This window comes from Orbicella franksi, chromosome 4, assembly GCF_964199315.1.
Source record: "Orbicella franksi chromosome 4, jaOrbFran1.1, whole genome shotgun sequence".
Classification (NCBI taxonomy): domain Eukaryota; kingdom Metazoa; phylum Cnidaria; class Anthozoa; order Scleractinia; family Merulinidae; genus Orbicella; species Orbicella franksi.
Genome location: NC_138148.1, coordinates 17439192 through 17459101, shown reverse-complemented (window position 1 = coordinate 17459101; position 19910 = coordinate 17439192). Strand labels below are relative to the sequence as shown.

At 40.6% G+C, this 19910-nt stretch overlaps 4 protein-coding genes across 4 annotated transcripts; 2 read left to right on the top strand and 2 right to left on the bottom strand.

Annotated features, from left to right (window-relative positions):
* Positions 1–28: 28 nt before the first annotated feature.
* On the top strand, positions 29–6198 carry LOC145484822 (rRNA N(6)-adenosine-methyltransferase METTL5-like). The gene is made up of 2 exons (XM_081463465.1): positions 29–437; positions 1450–6198. Exons 1-2 carry the CDS (start codon positions 35–37, stop codon positions 1683–1685), a joined length of 639 nt encoding a protein of 212 aa, XP_081319591.1. The 5' UTR covers positions 29–34; the 3' UTR covers positions 1686–6198.
* Positions 6199–6281: 83 nt separating this feature from the next.
* Positions 6282–7905, bottom strand: LOC145484795 (uncharacterized). Its single transcript, XM_081463429.1, has one exon. The coding sequence runs from the start codon at positions 7734–7736 to the stop codon at positions 6807–6809; it is 930 nt and encodes a 309-aa protein (XP_081319555.1). The 5' UTR covers positions 7737–7905; the 3' UTR covers positions 6282–6806.
* Positions 7906–8433: 528 nt separating this feature from the next.
* Positions 8434–13410, top strand: LOC145484771 (uncharacterized). The gene has a single exon (XM_081463405.1). It carries the CDS (start codon positions 8594–8596, stop codon positions 9704–9706), a length of 1113 nt encoding a protein of 370 aa, XP_081319531.1. The 5' UTR covers positions 8434–8593; the 3' UTR covers positions 9707–13410.
* A 1148-nt stretch (positions 13411–14558) lies between these two features.
* Positions 14559–17771, bottom strand: LOC145484788 (uncharacterized). Its single transcript, XM_081463424.1, has one exon. The coding sequence runs from the start codon at positions 16014–16016 to the stop codon at positions 15045–15047; it is 972 nt and encodes a 323-aa protein (XP_081319550.1). The 5' UTR covers positions 16017–17771; the 3' UTR covers positions 14559–15044.
* Between the last annotated feature and the right edge of the window lie 2139 nt (positions 17772–19910).

The window sequence follows — 19910 nt, the reverse complement described above, 5'->3', positions numbered from 1 at the left end:
TTTCGATCTTTGACATTTTGTTCAATTTGACGAAATGAGGCTTAAAGAGCTAGAGGGATACCTTCAGCAAGTCGATGTTTTCGAAAAACCAAAAGTCGATCTTGAACAATATCCTACGACACCTCATATTGCAGCTCATATGCTGTACACCATTGACAAAACTTTTGGTGACGTTGAAGGCAAACTTGTTGGAGATTTGGGTTGTGGATGCGGTGTTTTAAGCATTGGTTCATGTATACTTGAAAGTGCTATGACTATTGGATTCGATGTAGACAGTGACGCTTTGGAAATCGCTTCTAGGAACTGCGCTGAGTTTGAGATCACCTCATGTGAACTTGTTCAATGTGATGTGGAGCAGATTACTTTGTACGACAGATGGACTAAAGCGTTTGACACGATTATTATGAATCCTCCATTTGGGACAAAGAACAACAAAGGTAACTGATAAGAATAATGAATTGTAATGTTTCCAGCAGAAAGTAATATATTTTAAGAGATATGTCCAGGGGTTGCTGGAAGACACAGATCATCTGACGACCCTCTGACTCCCTACCTTGGTATACTTTTCCAGTCAGCGGTCGCCACAGTTAGTTAACTGTTATTTGAAAGTCAAGCCCAGTCACATTTTGTTGTCAATTAACCAGTTACCATTTGGTTTTGTATGTAAAACCATGAATTATGGAATTTGATTTTCTTTGGAAGACTCCAGTTACAGTGGCAGATCCAGACCTTGAGCTATTAGGGGGAGGTGGTTGCTTGCCCTGCTGGCTTTTCTTCCTTCTGCGATTTATTTTATCCAAAATAAGAGGGGTCTGGGGCCCCCAGGCCCCTCCCCTAGATCCGCCACTGATGTACATTCTACCTCTTGTATGCCTGCCAACTTTTTATGAATCACAGGCATGAGAAGATTTTTATCCTATAGAGTACTTTCATTTTTTGGAAAAGGCTCTTAAGTCTTGACGATACGTGAAATTTCCAAGGATGTTCTGAAGATTTCAGAACACGTCTCAAACATTTTTCAGGCCCTATGCCAGGATGCTTTTTGTCAAACATTATGTGGAGGCAGCATGGTCCAGTGGTTAGGTGCGGGACTTGAAATCCGGAGGTCGTGGCTTCAAGCCCTGCTCTGACCACTTAGCTGGAGTTGTTTCTCGGTAGACCCTAGTTGGACTAATACTGATAACTTATGAACACACGAAAAATGCCTGTACCCACAGGCTAAATTAGAGGGGATTGGGATGAGATACAGGCTTGGCATTCGAAACACTCCCTTTTTATCCATGCTGCTCTTTTTCTTTGGTGTTCACAGATATTCACTCATCTAACCCCAAGAAAAAGGACGAGCAGACCAGCAGTCTTATGTCCACTGCGCTCTAAACAGTAATAATATTACTACATAGCATTTGCAATTTAATAAAATATTTATTAGTTTGTCCTTTCCTCTTTTAGGTATTGACCTGATGTTTCTACAAAAGGCCATAATTATGTCGAACACGGCTGTATATTCCCTTCACAAGACCGCGACAAGAGAACACATAAAGAAAAAGGCCTCAGAATGGGGAGTGAAGCTGGATATATTAGCTGAACTGAGATTTGATTTAGCTGCAAGCTACAAGTTTCATCGCAAAAGGACGGTTGATATTGAGGTAGACTTCATAAGAATAGACTGTTCAACAAAATTATGATTAACGCAAATTGAGTTTTATGAGAAAATCTGACAAGACCACTGTGTGAAAATCCAGCCTTTTGTTTTGGAGAGTTTCAGTTTACTAGCTACTTCCTCCATTTTGCTGGCCATTTTCAAATAAATGAAGCTCAATACAACCTTATAAATGAATACTTTTCTAAATTTTCGAGACTGAAAGATGTCTTTGTGTGTTTATTCAATGTTTTCTGCTTACAAATCAACTATCGTTTTCTGAAAGTATTCCACAACTTTTTTTAATGCATAGTTTGGTAAGGAAACAATTCAGTTATTTATTGTCATTCAGTTACAAAAACTGTCACAGTATTGTCCCACGAATCTCTTATAATGGTTATGGTGGAGGAAAAGAAGTGAAAGACTATCTCTGGGTACCCGTGCTTGCAGTAGGAGTTAAATTGGGAACAAACCCTGAAAGAAAGAAATGCTGTGTAGAACATTTTCACAATGAGAATTCGCCATGTTGAAAGTTGAGCAAAAATGCATCTTATTAGGTGGAGGCGCGGTGGCCTCATTGTTAGTGCGATTGACTCCGGACCAAGCAGTCTGGGTCTGAACCCTGGCCGGAGATATTGTGTTGTGTTCTTGGGCAAGACACTTTACTCTCACATTGCCTCTCTCCACCCAGGTGTATAAATGGGTACCAGCGCACTTAATGCCGGGGGTAACCCTGCGATGGACAAGCATCCCATCCTGGGGGGTGTAGAAACACTCCTAGTCGCTTCATGGCGTAGAAACTGGGATAAGCTCCGTCACTTGGCTCATATGCAGCCTTTTTTACTGGGTGGAAAACTAGTCCACAATGTAAAGGGGAATTATGAAGTCAATGTGTCCCTGATTGGTCCGAATTTTGTTCACAAATCAGTTTCGGCAAATTGCTTTTTCAAAACACTGCACAAAAGAAATAGACTGAAGGCAGTTTTCTGTTAAGTAGAAATCTTTTTTTCTTCATGTCTGGCGGACAATTTCACTTTAACTTTTTGTGGGAGGCGCGGGGCCTCATGGTTAGTGCGCTCGTCCCTGGATCGAGCCGTCCGGGTTCGAGCCCTGGCTGGGGACACTGTGTTGGGCAAGACACTTAGCTCTCACAGTGCCTCTCTCCACCCAGGTATATAAACGGGTACCGGCGAATTGTTGGGGTAACCTAACAAATTGCGGAGGAGTGACCTGCGATGGACTAGCATTCCGTACAGGGGGAGTAGAAATACTCCCAGCCGCTTCATGCTACAAGAACCGGGATAAGCTCGGGCAGCTATGAGCCAGTCGGCCCCAAGGCTTCACTTTTTTTCACGAACTTAACAACGAATTCAAAATAAATTGATTTCTTCAATCGGGGTTTGCGCATTTAACGAGAATAGATCGCGGACACATTTATTAGCAAAGCTGTAAATTAAAGAATCTTTATAATGAAAACTTTATTGAAAAAGCTCTCTTAAGCCCGTTTTGGGGAACACTGGTCTGCGGTTCAGGCCATAAACTCTCAAAAAAGAAAAAGAACTTGTTGACGAATATTTCATATAAAAACCTTGCGCTAGTTCTAAACATGTAGCACAATCGAATGGTGAATTCCATGTGGACTTATGATTCCGCGTGGAACAGTTGGCCCCTTTGTTCCTTGCCAGTTGACAGAAGATTTTGTTGATCAAGTTAGATGTAAGGGATATATATTAAGCTCAAAAAGGCGCAAAACAGGTTTCTTGTAATAATAGAAAAGTAAATTGCAAGGACTCTCGTCAATTTTTCCGAAATGAGATAAAAAGTGTCCGAAAATTAAACGTCCAAAATTTTTTGTTAGTAATGTAGCTGTAGTCTGTCCAATAAGAGCGCGCTCAAACCACGCAGTGAACCAACACAAATTGAAGATGAAACGATGGAACCGATGGCGGGGCGAGGGAAAACAGAGTCCCAAACGACGCGTTTTGATACGATTGTATAGCAGATTGACCGAGAGAAATGCTCTTTCTCTTCTAAGATTGGTCTAAAACAAATCTAAAAAAAAAAAAAACAAAAAGAAAGAAGAAAGAAAGAAAAAGAAAGCAGACAAAGAGAAAAAATACAGAAACAAACTCAGAGTGAATCGGTCGTGAGAAAAGGGTTACGTGCTTTTATTACAGGTCTGTGAACTGGAAGTCATTAGAAAACACTGTAAAGTCGTATGTGTTCAGTTTATAGTTGTTGCGGTGTTCGTGTTTCAGAAAAGCGACAAATTTCCCCTGATAATCGTGATTTAGTTGTTTGAATACGTGTACTGCTGAGTCACAACCGATATCAGTTTCAAGTGAGGTCCACTTAGAGGTCAACGGAAGGAAAACAACTTTAACTCCCTCTAGTCACGTTCACTTTTCGTTCGTTTCCTTTATAGCTAAAACTGACAAACACCTGCAGGGACATTTCCTTGCAGGATAAGTACACACTGATAACGACATACCGCGTGTTTTCCTCTCGAGAGCTTTGAGATTGGCTTATTATTAGGCAATAACTTGCAACAATGAGATAAAAACGACCCCCAACGATTGCGTGATGAAACGACTTGGTAGCACTGAAACGATTCGGCGGTATCTTTTAAACATTCCCCCACAACGTCAATATTCAAAGCGGTTGGTTTGTTTGAAACACTTCATTTCTTTTACAGTACAGCCGCAAACGGTTTTGTTTAACAGAGTATTTTTAATTGTGATCATGTACTACAAATGGTCAGGTATTGAACTTAAAAAAAAAAAATCTTGGGCAGAAACCGAAAATTGGCACGTGATAAACTTGTTAAAAGTGGTTGCGCATCTTGAAAACTCTAGCCTTAATTTTCGAGTTCGTCGTTTGTAATCCGTGTTAGTCTTCTCCATCCTTGTTCTTTTATGGTTTAATATTATCTCTTTGGTGTTTTTCTATTTTGGTAAACTACTATTTTCAGGTTTCCTTTAAGGAGCTCTGAGCTCCTTTAAATCTGTGTTTTGGCTCTCTTCCCGTTGTGATGCAATGTGGCGTTTTCATCAATCTTAAAATTTTGTTTGTCTCGAAACAATGATAAAAGGCGAAAATGAAATTCAGTGATGAATACAGTACAATCGTCGAATATTTGCAATTGAAGATGATGACATAGGAATGTCGAAACATGTTTTGTAAATTGAAAAATGTTGTTTCCTTTTTTGGGCAAAATGCTGAGATTATGTGTACATTATTCATCGTGGTGTAAGATAGAATAGATGAATTTTTCACTCGTTTGTCTCACGATGGAGTCACTTTGAGATGTAGATCCCGACGTTTCGACTGCTATACTGCCAGTCTTCCTCAGGCGATGAGGTCAATTGTTGCGTGAGACTGTTGACAGTGAGTCGAAACGTAGCGATCTACATCTCAAAGTGACTCCATCGTGAGACAAACAAGTGAAAAATTCATCTATTTTATTCTGAGATTAGCTAGGATACTTTTTGACAAATCAGGTTTTGCAAAGATCTCCCATCAGAGATCTCTTGGTGTCTAGTTCTGAAAACACGACATCCAAATCAACGTGAAGTTTGATTTTAGTGGTAAATTTTCTATCAGTCTTTCTGTTACCTTATTTTGTCCTTCAGTTTTGACTGTCGAACTGTACAAAACAAGCAGTGAAAAACCGTGAATGTTTTTTTGCAAGAAAAATTTCTGAAACTCGATTGACGTCTAATCCCAGATCAGCCATAATAGGCTTTTGGACAGCCACTGACCCCAGCTGTAAAAACAGGAAACCTTAAATTGTGTTAACTCAGAAATATCTCAATTTGGCAGGAATTAATAGAAGGTTTTTTTTCTACTATATAATACCGTAAACCACCGCTTGTAAGCCCTGGGTTCATACAACTTCGTAAGGGCTTTTAGATGGGTTTATAAAAGGACGGGGCATATAACCAGAATAACAACGGGCTATAACTGTGTTGATCGAAATAGTAATTAGTCTAATTTCATTTACTGCTTTTCAGTTAAGCTTGAAACTTCATAGTAAAACGAATTCAACACAAGGAAAACTTGAGGGGGCTTATATCCTGGGGGGGGGGGGGGGGGGAGCTTCAGTCATCGGATGTATTTTTTGGTTTACAGGTAGATGGGCGTATAACTGAGAGACTTATAAGCGGGGAGGGGGCTCATATGAAAGCGACAGTGTTGGTTAAATTAAGTTACTGACAGCTCAAGAGCAGGAAGAGGTAAGCTTGCATTTTATATTTTTGTGGGGTTTCATCTTCCAATCCTCGTCATCCTCAACTGGCGAAATTTACGCATGTAGAAAACTCTGAAATTCAAGGTCACTGACGAATTAAATAAAGATTTTCAGTGAGTTGCTCGAGAAAAATTCTGGATCATCAAGATTTTCTCTCTGTGTAAACGAACTCTAACAGAATTCCATTAGTTTCTGACAGGTATGACACAATGCATGAATATTACTGACTTTAAATCGTTTGATCTAAGTAATTGAAAGGCAATTATAATAACAGAGATCAACGTGGTTAGTTTACATTCGATTACATGCTCTCTTGCATGCCGTACTATTTCAGGCCCGGTGTTTCAGGGCGTACTAGAACCTTGTGTTCATTAAATATTTTCCTTCCCTGGGTATCCTGAACGTTTCAGAAATCTCTCTAATCAGCCGCTGAAGTATTACATACACCTAACAGTTCCTTTACTGACGGTTTAACAACCTTTCCCAGGACCACAGCGGCACTGAAATCAAAGGCCACTTTTTGAAAGACCCACTGTTAACCTAATTTCATTTTATTTTAATTTCTTATTAAACTTATCGAAAGATTTTTCTTCGGCGCAGATAGCATTCCATTGCGAATTACCATATACAAATGAACTAATCTGTTTGTTGTCCGTTCTGCGGTTGGTGATTAAGGAATCTTTTGTCTACTGTAGCATAACTGTTAGCTTGCCGTCGCTGCAACCATTAAGGTTCTAAAGACTTGGCAAGAGGCACGCACTCAGAGTCATAATTAAAGACTTTGCTATGTCAATATATTGTTATCCAGGACATAAAAGTTTGCAGACGTAAATTTTATAAACTCTCTTAAATTTCCGCTCAGCTATCTGTTGTAACCGTTGTAATAAATATACTATTGTTTATGTAAAATTATTCTCGCTAAAGCTCTGGCAAGCGTAAAATTTGTTTTTCGTAAATGGGAGAATCGTTAAGTTCGGTTAGACCATCCAGGTCGACTTTTTGCCGAGTACCAAGCTTTAAAGCACCCGTCCTTTCCTTTGGAACAAGCAAAAGCTTTCTATCTAGCCTTCGCCTAGAGTCTTTCTTTGTTAATTCGGAAACCGTGGAAACCCTAATCTTCGGTAGTTTTAATGGTTCTTTTGATTCTTTGCTCGCTTCTTCCAAGTCCACGGCGTGATCCCTTAAACCAGTGGAGGTGTTAATTTCGGTCCTTATCTCTCCGAGGTTACTAAACTGTGTCAACAGAGTTAACCTCTCTTGCTTTCTCTGCCTGTACATGCCGTCAAGTTTATCCAAAACTTCCACATGTCCATGGCCGGTTCCCATGAGATCTTTGTACTTCACTCTCCGTGTTTTGTACCGTTCGATTAGCTCTTCAAACGAATCCTGATTCGATGCAGGTTTCGGTGGCTTTATTGTCTGGTGTTTTCCTTTTCTGTCAACAAATCTGCCATCGGAATGTGCTCCCTTCTTGCTCGACACTTGTTTAACATGAACGCGTGAAGAGTCGCTTTTCATCAGCACCTCTTTGTTTTGCTTTGGCGACTCGTTTCCGAAGAACAACTGATTTCGGACGCTTCCGGCGGGTTTGAGAGCCATGATCACCTTATAATGTCCATACCTGTTGTGCTTATAAAACGCTTCTTCAGCGTAGACCATAACTGGGCCATCTCGCCCGTTATGTTCGAATTTACTCAGGTTCTGTCCATTGGCCTCACAGGGAAGTATCGTTTGTTTGCCTTTCGCAATTGCAGATTGAATTCTAGCTTCCTTCGGTGCAGAAATCTTTGCCGCCGGGAACTCCTTCAGTTCCTGGGTCCTTGCTTCGTGTTTTACGGGCTGCGTCATGTTTTCGTGGAAAATATTCAAAGATTTCTTGTCATATTATCCCTGACTTTGAGAATGTGGGTTAATAGGCTATTAATGTCTAGCCGACAAAAAGCTCCATCAGAACCATTGTCCGAACGGTCTCCACGTGATTGGCCAAAGAGAGATTACCCACCAAGCCTCTCGGGCATTCGGCAGCATTAAATCACCAATTCGAGCGTTACTAAACGTCTAAGCGCATTTGTATATAGCTTCAGTGAGTCAGGTGAACTGAATTGAATGACATTCCTTCACATAGTAACGCATTTCATTAAAAAAAAGTGCCCCAGGGGCTTAAGCAAAAGCGGTAGATTCTATCTGTTCATGGCGTTATGAAATAGCTATTGGACTTTGCTCAGATTTGTCGTGTCAGAGGCTTATGTCTGACCATTGACACGAAAACCGTCGTTTGGCAGATTTCCATTTTTTCTTCTTTTAACAAGATTAGCATACTCTTAATGAGAAGCAGGCGCGATCAAATGGCTGGAAACTAAACAATAAGACCGGAACTCAGTCTCCAAGCTATCCATTGTTCGGCACTCTTCCACAGCGTGACGTAACCAATCATCGCCTAGGGACGCTGTCCTGATCGCATGTCATTCAAAGACGGAAAAACTATGCATGCATCTCCGGTTTTACTATATCCCTCTCAAATTACCGACAGACCCAACGCAGTTAATAAACATCGGATCGTGTTCTTGGAAAGGGCTCAAATATTGGATGGAGAACAGTTTCTTGGAACTGAGTTTACAGATCTAATTGTTGAGCATTATATCAATTAATTAACAGAAGTAGCATTCGTGTGTACATACAGGGAATATTGTTCCAAGTGAGTGCTCATGGCTAGCGTGAATTCTCGTGCGGAGTTGTTTCCGAACAGAGCGTATTCGCCGACTGGCAGCGACGACTTGACGATGGACGAAGACCCAGAAATTCAAATAAGAATGCCCCTCAAGCCGAGACATCAGTCTTCTTACGAGAACATGAGTGGCCGGGATTTTACGGACGATCTCGGCCACCAGTACGAGGACCCCGCCAAACTCAAGGACGAGGTGTTCCAGAAGCAGAGTCGTGGAAGACCTCTCCCTCCCAGCCGATCAGGGAAGAGGAAGAAGGTGAACGAAGTTTACGAGGCTGTTAACACTAACCAGCGCAAGAGAACATTCACGGACGAATCGGACACTTGCGATGGCTACCACAGAGACACATGCTCCAAGTGTTTCAAAATTATGGCTTTCCTCGGATTTTTGTTTGCCCTGGGTGCCTCAGCTGTTCTGTTTATGCTTATGGTGGGAGTACTCTCTACTCCAAGTTGTCGCGATTGTAAGAAGGAACTTGTGCCAGACCAAACCTCAGCAGCACAAGCCACCGGATCGACGGAAGAATTATGGAATGTAATCAAGAAACTCAAGTCAAATGTGAGCAAACTGAACGCGGCAGTTAAAAGGAAAGACGAAGTCATCTCGCAGCTTCAGAAACGAGACCTCGAGCACACTGACAAGATCGCAGAACTGGAAAAGAAAGCGAAGGATCTAGTGGTCGTTGTTAACAACAAGAAATTCAATGTTAGCGAATTCGTTGGACCTCGTGGCCCACCAGGAATTGACGGGCCTGTCGGCCCAAAAGGCGAAGATGGTGTGGATGGAAAACCGGGAAGACCAGGCCCAGGGAACATGACGTTGTGTCGTTATGCGAGCAAACAGAGCGCACCGTTTACTGCATTCTCATCGGGTGGATTAGATGTTGTTGTAACGGAAGCTTCCGGGGAAAGAATCATCGGCGTCACTTGCTCAACCCTTGGAACGTCAGAATATAATTTAAGGAGTTGGGCTAATGCTGCCAAGAACAGGCAATACCAGTGTCGATGCAGGGGACAATCCTCTGTATTTCGAGCGGCTGCTGGAAGGGCCTTATGTATTCTACATTACTGGACTTGTCCGTTGATTTCTTAACCGCTTCCTCGTCAAGAAAACCTGGGTATCCGCCCTAGCTTTAATGAGATCTAAGGACGCGCGCTTCACTTCAATGAACATCAATTTTTTATATTTCTGGCTACACTCTTTTACTGTGTTAGGTACGAATGTTACTAGCCATGGCTCATGCTGCGAATTTTCAATGTTGAAAAGCTGCCAGCGAAATGCAGTTTATGACAATATTGACTTTGGTTTCATATTAATTTGTACTTTCCTTTGCTGCGCATTTAATGTAAATTGTATTTGACGTTACACATAAGGAATGTTTCTTTTGATGTATGCACAATCACCATGACTGTCCATATCAAAAGAAGTAATTTTTGTAAGGAATCCAAAAATTGCGGGCGATATTTGACGCATTTGGACTAGAGTTATAATTATTCAGTGATTACTCAATTAAATAGGAGAACTGTAGTGATTTCATTTCGAAATTCCACGTTTCATAATCATCATTGCATAGCAATGACTGCGTAAATGCGTTTAGCATGGCCATTTTGATTTGAATCAAAATTTACGACATTTCATAAAATTACATCGCGTGATCGTGATGGAGTGTAAATAGACAATCGTAATTAATAATAAACTCAGCATACAATTGGGATAATATTGTACACGCTGGTGAATTCTTAAATGTAAGTCAAAATTATGTTGTTAAAATAAACTCAGATAAAGGTAACAATCGTATGTTTTTTTTGTGTTTTCGACGTGTACCTACAAAGGCACATTTGGGTACTCGTGCCGTGTAATCTAAACCGGATATCTCTGCCCTCTTGCATCATTCATTGGCTATTTTGCCAGTTATTACGCCCTCGCCCGTCTGGGTATGTATGCTCAATGTTCTTTTTTTACCGTCCTGTTGACATCAAGCCTGGAGCGAATTCCATTACTGATATAATCTTTGGTATAATATTCGCTCAGCGTGGCTTTACATTGCAAAATTTTCTCATAACTACAGTAGTACATGTAATCTATTCTTATCGAAACTGAAGCACTATCCTGTTTAGTACATTTTTGTTTTGTACGGAAAGAGCGACAGGAAAAAAGAGCGCCCCCAACAAACGAAGTGCTATCATTTAATACACCGAATTAATTAAATAAACCCATCTTGTTTGTTCTACAGAGGTCTAGATCTCATTTGCATGTAACTGAAAAATGTTAAAATCGCTTAGAATTCAAACAGACGAATACACACACAGTTGCTCTTTGTAATGCAAATTAACACACAAGGATATCTAACGTGAACGTCAATTTTTTAGAAAAAGGAACTTTCAAATACTGACGCATTCTCTAAATGTTTAGAATAAAAACACGCAATAAAACATCACAGAAAAAAAAAATCATCATTCGTAGGTCTTGGTATCTCAGAATTTTTTCAGCAAATTTTGCGAAAAAGCAAAACTGATTTCTCCTCCGTCCTTCTTCGAACGAGAGGCCCAAACACATTTCATATTCGATCTACTGAGTACTTATTTTAAGAAATTTTCTTATATTTTGATGTACCAGGTGGTATTTCCCGTAACTTGAAGTATATAAGCTTAAATAAACTTCTGCTTGCGGCTGGGGTGGTCTTCACCACCAGGTTAATCTCTTCTTCCAAGAATTAAGGGGACTTGAACCTACAACATCTTGGGTTTTATTCTCAAACTTTCGAATTGTTCCTATGATAGAACAGAAGTCCTAACAAAATACTTGAATTAATTACTCGTTCGTAGAAGGGCAAAGCGAAGAAACAGGAAATAAGACAATTCAAAGGAAAGAGACTTCACTGAGGTCCCGCATGAAGTGTATGAGTTAGGGACTACAAGTCTTGGGGGCGTTACTTCCCGAATATTCCCGGTATTTGCTTCCTTTTTCCAAGTCATCGAGATTGTCATTAGTTTGATTACATTTACTTCTTGTCATATCGGTTCACCTTCCCGGGTGTGTTGGCTGAATCAGCACGCCTCATTGCGGGTTACTTTTCACAAGTATTTGGTGTGATTTTCAGTCTCAAGTCCCCACGTATTCCGGTTCCGCCTCTATACGATAGCATTTGGTGGTAATCAAATTGACCTCGGAAATGTTTACGGCGTTTACTAAATTAAAGATAATTATGGAGCTATTAATAGTATTGATGATTCGTTTGTTCTTGCTGTCAACGGGAACCTCCTCTGAGTGAAGAATATACCTAAAATGGTGCAACTCTAGAGGGAACATCTCTCTCATGCGAGTGCATTCTTCGTAATGGGCTGACCCTCTGAAGAAGGCCCCTGTAAAGTGAACTACCTCTAGGTGCCTAACACCCGGTTAGCATATCTTTTGAGCCGAATACATCCTATGAATGCAGAGCCTTTCTTTAAAGAGAACTTTCTTTTTTATGAGCTCTTTAAAGTGGACAACTTCTCCGTGCATTCGCTGTATATACCGGTAGAGGTGAATTGTTGTAGTTGTGGAAAATAATGTTTGATAAATCTGGAACAAAAGGCTTTTCAAAACTGGATCTCTTATCAGCCAAAAGCGATGAATGTGAGTTGTTTACCAGAGCCTCTGAGAGTGAAATCTCTTTTCAGTTGTTTTGAACCCTAGATTAAAATCTTAGCTAAACAATACGCTTTTCTTCTTTTTAAGGATTCGAACCGGAAGATGTAAACCGAAATGACAAAGCCCATTGAGACCCATTCAGTAGACTGCACTTTCGACTCGCCAGTGTAATAAATATTCTTTTCATAACACCAGATTCAAATAGATTTATTTCATTAAATGTGCACTTAATGAAATAACAATCAACGAACGCTTGGGAAGTACATATTTAATTAATTGAGACGAATATAGAATGTTGGTATTTGAGTCCTTTTAAGGCAGCGTGAAGAGCGGAAGGCCATTTGTTTGTCAGTTTGCCAACCATTAGTAAAAATCAACCATGTGGTTGTTAGTTTTGGCATAAAAGCGGCACAAGGATGCCATTAGGGAAAGTGAAGTGATGTCATGAGAGGCAGACAACATTCGGCTGCCAATGTGAAGCTGATAGTCGTGCCACGAAACCTGCGTTTTCGGCAGGCTTTGACCCCAGAACTTTTGAGTGGGTACGTTAATAAAAAGTACATCTTGATAAAAAGGACCTCTTCATTGATCAGATTTGTGTGATAAATCAGGGCAAGTTAGCTAGAGGAATGAACCAATAAAAAAAAAAGCCGGGTAAAAGCGTTACAAATTTAAAATATGGGAATACAATATGACGCCATATTTTAAACCTACAATTTGAAATAATTTGGAAAATATACAGGGGATGATACAATTTGATTTTTGAGAAAATAGATCATGGTCTCTTTATACATGATAATACAGTGATATAATAAGCTTAAGTGATACCGCTGGTACAGAAACATCGAATACCAAAGAAAAAAGATAAAAAACGCTAAACTGAACTTTAAAGTGAAAAATCTTTCCCTTTCAAACCCAAGGGTTCCAGGGTCTTTTGATGAGCGATTTGGCTTGTCGCACACCGTCCGAAATGTGACGAATTGTGTGATTTCTTACGAATTATTGACATCGGATGCGATTTGAGACGGATTATTCGAAACAGCTTTATTGCAGACATGTGAAAAGCCCTGTTTATTTATCCAAATTGCTTTGCTGATCCAGACCCGAAATAAGTAAAGTATTTCAGTAAGAAAAGGAAAAAAAGACCAGATGTTGCGAGGAGGCGGGGGAAGGGGGGTGGGGAGGGGGGAATAGGTGGACTCTGGTTTCACACTCAGACCAGGCGGAGGAAGTGGAAGGGCCCTGGCCGGCAACGAGGGTTTCCTTAAGGAGAATGGCTGTAAGCCACACATACAGCAGAGTCAATTTAAGTTTAGCTTAATTGCCCAGCGGTTGTTCTATTTGTTAAAAAAGAAATAACTCATCGACAGTATTCAATACTTTTGGACAAGTGGCCTGTGCGCACTCCAAGGGCCTTTAGTAGATCGATGAACAGCCAATAAGATTGCTGGGTGACGATGTTAGTCGGTTGTAAACAGTCACAAAGTTATGTAACCGTTCTTTGGGCTTGTCACGCAATCGAGGGAGAAAAACGCGCGAGAGGAACGCACGACGAAAAGATCGTGTAGGAGGTCATGGTTCATGCTAATTCATCACCCAAGATGTTTTAACATCTTGACAACGCAATAGAATTGGAAGACAAAACTGGAAGTGGGGACGACGAACAATTCAGCATATAATGAACATATCTGAAGATTAAAGCTAACCTAAATAATTTAGTGACACGCACAAGGTTTAAGTTATTCAAGTTTCCACCAGAGTCGTTGTTGGGTGGGTCTAATGCCTAGGCGGTGGGGTGCTCCCTTATATGGGCTATATCGACATAGGTTTGGACGATTTTGGCCTGAAATGGAGTAATTTTTGTTTTCACTCTAGCTTCGGGTATTGGGTATTTCGCTTACGGGGAGTTATTTTTTTCAAATTTGTAGCCCCTCTCAAATGTCCACGCAATTGACTGCCATTTCTGTTTAGCTGCGGTTACTTATTAGAGCCGTGTACTAATTTTAGTGGTCTGAACTGGGGTAAAAATTTTTGGCTTAGGTCTGAAATAGGGTCTGAAAGTCACAGATTTTGGTGCGAAAGAGGGTACAGGTTTCAACATGTTCGAGGTTCGGGCCCCAAGTGCCCACCAAAAACCTTGGGTAGTCCCCCTGGGGGGTCTAGTGTCACTGATTGGTGGAACTAGGACGTGAGATTCCAAAATAAACCAAGAAGGTCACATGCCGATCTGTAGTAAACACGCCCGGGAAGGAAAACAGATATGGCTACACATTATCACGATATAACCAAATCATTCAACAGCGGCTTCTCAAAATGGCATTCTCAGGCATTGGTTTTATTACTTTATACGGGAATTAATCAAGTGCTGAGTTTAGCAGTTTCATGTACGGGTGTCTCTTTTCATGCGCTCAAGGTCATGTAAATCTCACGGCATAGGATCAATGAAACGCAATGAAAAAATAAGAATGTTGCTAAATGTTTGTGTACAGCCATTTCATCAGGTTGTGGCTCACAAAGTCAATTTTCTTCAGTGTAAAAGAAGTTTTCGTGATGAATGAATGTTCAATTGGGCATCAAATAACTCATTACTTCAGTCCACTGTCTGTCTTTCTTGGCAAGTTTTCAATACTGAGTCACACAGCAGGAAACACGTGCGGGCCATCATAACTTGGGCAAGAGCTGTCAGAATTTATACATTATGAAATTTTGAAATCCCCTGAACTATTCAACGCAAAGGATAATAACTTAGCTCTTATTAACATTAGAGAACTGAGGTTCGTCTCTTATATTTAAATAGCTAATAAGAAGTCAATGGACACATCCAGTAGTGAATGACACATTTGGACTTGTCGATGTTTGCTTGGCTAAACACTTTGGACTGACCTCTGCATTCGCACTCGTGTTCTCTAACATTGGTAGTGGCGTTTATTTCGCTTTTGAAATTATATTCCAACGTTCCGATAGTTGAGCAAGTGACGCCGAGTATCTTGTACCCCGGTTCCTCCGTAACGTTAACTTTATGCCCGGTGACAGAACTGTCCGCCTTAAATGAGGCACTTTCTCTGGTCACGTAACGACACGAAGTCATGTTCCCTACGCCTCTCTGTCCCGTTTTTCCATCCAAGCCATCTTCTCCTTTCAGGCCGGTAGCCCCGGGAATTCCTGGCGGGCCCTGCGGTCCAGCGAGGCTGCTCAAGTTGTCGCTCGAGTTAGAAACGATAACCGCTTGATGACGCGTTTTTCGGTCCAGTTCTGCGATCTTCTCGGTGAGCTCGCCGTCCCTCGTCTGAAGTCGCGAGATGATTTCCTCTTTGCTCTTTACTACCGCGTCCAGTTCGCTTATGTTTGAGCTAAGTTCCTGGATGACTTGCAATAATTCTTGCGTTGATACAGAAGCTTTACCAGACGCAAGCTCAGAGTTCTTGCACTCGCGGCAACTCGACGGAGAAAGTGCTCCGAGCGCAAGCAAGATTACAGCAGTAAATACCACCAAAGCGACTAAAAATCCAGCAAAAGCCAGAATTCTAAAAGCCTTGGAGTGCGCGCTTTGGCGAGAGCCGTCGCAAGAGTCCGCAGATCCGTCTGCCGCTTCGCTCTCCTTTCTTCTCTCTCCTTTCTTCTCGGTCTGTTTATTTTTGCACTCTGAGTGACTTGGAGCGACGTTTGGTGTATTTCTTCGATTATGGCCGTGCAGTTCGTCGTATTGGTGGTCACAGTCATCGGCAAAAGAAACAGTGTTCATGTTCTCGTAGGAAGACTGATGTCGCATTGGTTTCAGCGGAATACTGGTTTGATCGTCCTTCCTCTCGACACTGACTGTCAGTTGGGATATGTACTCTTCTGAATATTTTTGCAAATTGAGTCCGCTTCTGAAATTTTTCCACTCAGCCTTTGTAGTCTCTGTGTCCCTTCCTTAAGATAATTGATTTAGACTTAAAAAGCTTTTCCAGTCCTCAACAGTAGAGCTACAACCTCTAACAGAACTGCTCGACAAACCGGTGAGCAAAGGGTATGATCTGTCAAATCAAGAAAGACAAAGGTAACGAAAATCAAGTCAAATAACGAAATTTTATGCGGAAAGCCTCACGCAAAGAGTGACGAAAAGTAACGAAATACAGGGCGGGTCCCGGAAATGCAGACAATCCCATATCCTACGCAGCTTAGCCTGGCTCAGTACAGGTTAGACAGGCCTAGGCTCGCGGGCTCCTTTCCCGAACAGCGGCTGGTAATCGAGCCTAAGCTAAGACAGGTCCGGCTATTTCGATTTTGCGAATGATCTGTCCAGGGAGATAAATAAAGAAAGAAAATTTGAAAGAGCGGGGAAAGTAGACACGCGAAAGGTGGCACGGACGCGGGTGTGCGAGAGGAATTTCAAATGCTATTGCACCTCCATCTATCTAAGTATTCAACTGCTCGCTTTTAATTTCGCGCTTCGTGGGCTTGAAAAACTAATGGAAGATAGGGACTACTCATCCAAGAAACGTATTACTCAATGCTCGACGTCGTTTTAAAGGCTTTATAGAAGAACAAAGAAAAAGAAAAGAAAAGAAATACAATGGATCCCCGCCTTATGGTCACCTAGTTAATACGGTCACTTCGTTATTACGGCCAGTATAGATCCTTTTTGTCCCGGCAAAACGTCCATACATTTTCTCGTAAGAAAAAACCGTCACTACGGCCAACGGCCACATTCTGAAATCCCAACCTGTGTAATCCTTCATAATTTTACCTGTTTATACGGCCACTCAAACCAGTTATGTTGATCTTTTCGTGGTTACATGTAATATTGTATGCACAGATTGAAGTTTCAATTTTCTAAAAATTACATCTGCATTTCGCACGGTTATTTTAAAAAGAACATTTGTTTAGAAGTGCAATATATTTGTGGTATATCTGTGAAGACGTCACTTGCAATGGACCGATGATGAAATTTGACCCTACCCGTTAATACGGATTTCCATTGCCCGTTGGTGATCGTGTTACGGGGTTCCACTGTAGCTAAGCCATGTATATATAGGCAAGGCGTACAAAAGGTAACCTCTCTGGGCATCTGTATAAACACTTATACACTTATGACATTTATCAACTTGATAAAAATACATTAACCACCCAGAGAGAAAGTGAAGCTGACGTTTCGAGCGGTTCGGTTGCTCTTCGTCACTTAGACTTACCATCCGCTGTTTGAGAAAGGAGCCTGCACTTCTCCCGCCGAACTCACTCGGGGAGGAACGAAGATCGGACTCGAGTGAGCGGCGGAAATCCGAGCCTATTCGTCACTTTGCTCCGAGGGCTAATGTTCGAAACGTCAGCTTCACAAACTCGCTGAGGCGGTTAAAGTACCTTTATGATATGGCTCTGTCGCACAAGGACTGGGAACTACCAAATTCACGAATTTGATTGGCCGGAGATCGATATTGAAAGCGGTCTAGATTTTCCCATCTAGACTGGCATCTAGACCGGTAATGTTTTGCAGTGAAAAAGTTGCAAACTAAAATGTAAAAATATTGACTATTTTCATCTAACAATATTTATTTACGTAAGTGCCATAAAGGCCAATACGAAAAAAAAAAAGGGTAAAGAGGACGAGCAAACTGTGGCTGAATTAAATTGAGCTCATCGCCGTTCGCAAGCAAAATTTCAGTTAGTACAAACCAGTTACATTAAACGAATTAATTTTTTCTTGTTTGCGCCATATAATAAATATCTTATTAACCGAGCTTAGTCGGTATGTATGGGAGAATCTTGACCTCGATCGTGTGTACAGACCTCACTGCGTTCGGTCTGTACTCACGACCTCGGTCAAGATTCTCCCATACAGGCCTACTCGGTTAATAAGAGCTAATCATTGACTACAAGAAGAAAAACAGCTAAGTGTTCCACTTGCCCGCAGTGGTAGTCCGACAGTTAAGCAACATCTTTAGGTTCATAAAGATGTAAAAATCCAGTAAATCTATCGTGGGTTTTCAACCTTTTAAAAACATGCCAACTTAAATTAGGATTACGTTTTCAAGGAACAGTGAAGAGCAAGATTTAATGCTAACATGTAACCATCAAGTACAAGAATTTTGATTTCCGGCCACACTGTAATAGAGGTATTCTTCTATTTTTGATGAGCTTAATTAATTAGAGATTGATTGGATGCGATGGGCTCAATCAACGAGGGAGCTCCCTTTTTTATACAAACAAATAAGTAATAATTAGTTCATCTACAATTTGAAGAAAACAGCCAGAATATTTTGTAAACGTGAAACACTTGCGTGCTATTCAAGATAGGTAAATTATGTGCTGAGGGTCTTTGATCATGTTTTTTTTTTTATTTATTATTTTATTTTAATTAATTGCTACTTACACTGCTTACAATACAATGTTAATGTAGTTACTTACACTACTGACAAAAAAATTATTACTTACGCCACTTGCGATACTAACACTTACTCTGTACAATACGCATACTCACGCTACTAACAATACTAATACCTACACTGCTTACAATGCAACATAATTAGATTACTTGCGCTACTTACAATTCTAGCACAGCAAGATCATACCAGTTTCCTCCTGTCAGTAATGTAAATTCCGAATTGCGAATTACAAAAAATTTTGCATGGTATATATGCGCCTTGTTTCTTTTCCTTTCATTTTTATTTTCGTTTTCAGGGGACTAGGGTCAAGTTGTCAAGAGATTACAAAAGAGGCAACAGAGGCTCCCACTTTTTAAAAACGATTGTAGTTGTATTTTTTTCCATTTCATAGATATGTTTTAAATACAGTAAGAAATCATTTAGTTTTGGAGAACATTTTTTCTGTCTACATAGCCAAATGTAATATTTAGCATTTAAGCAGCAGAAGTTAATTTGGAGTTAATGTTTAGAGCTATCCGGCCTTAGACCCAGTGCTGTACATGCTGTATCAGGCTCTTAGGGTGTCTCTTTGGCAATGACTTGGCAAGACTGTAGCCATACTTTAAAATTGTTCCAAAAATATTGAGTTTTTGGGCAAGCCCAAAATAAATGTGCAAGTTTCTCTGTTTCTCTTTCGCAGAAAGTACATTTCTCGCTATCGACGAGACCAATTTTTTTCAAGAAGTTGTTTGTTGATATTCTTCTATGAAGAAATTTAAAATTGAAAGTTATAAGTTTTGTGCTCTTTGTGCATTGAAAAGCCATTTGGTAAACCTCTTTCCAGTTGAGCTCTTGTTTTGTTGTGAGAGTGACGTCTTCCTGCCACTTTTGTTGACTTTGGTTGGGTGGTACACCTTTTCCTGATACATGTTTCTTATATACTAGTCTACTAGATTTTTTGCTTTTTAAAAATTTTGACAAGAAACTTTCATGTTTAATAGAGGTTCTGATGTTATGGGGTATATATCTTTGAAGAAGTGTTATTGAAGAAATGATTCCAAGAAAGGTTAAAGTTCGGGCTGTCAGGTCATGTATAGTTTGGAAAGCAGTGAGCGAGAGAAACTTTCCGGAGTCATCCATTAAATGTTCTACTTTTGTTATTCCTTTGAGGAACTATTCTTTAAAAAACATTGGTCTATTCCTAACTCTTATAAGTGAATTATACCATAAGGGCGATGACCGAAAGTGATAATCTGATACAATCTTTTCTTCATAATTGGCTTCTGACCAGATTTCAAGAATTTCTTTGAAAAAAGGATCTG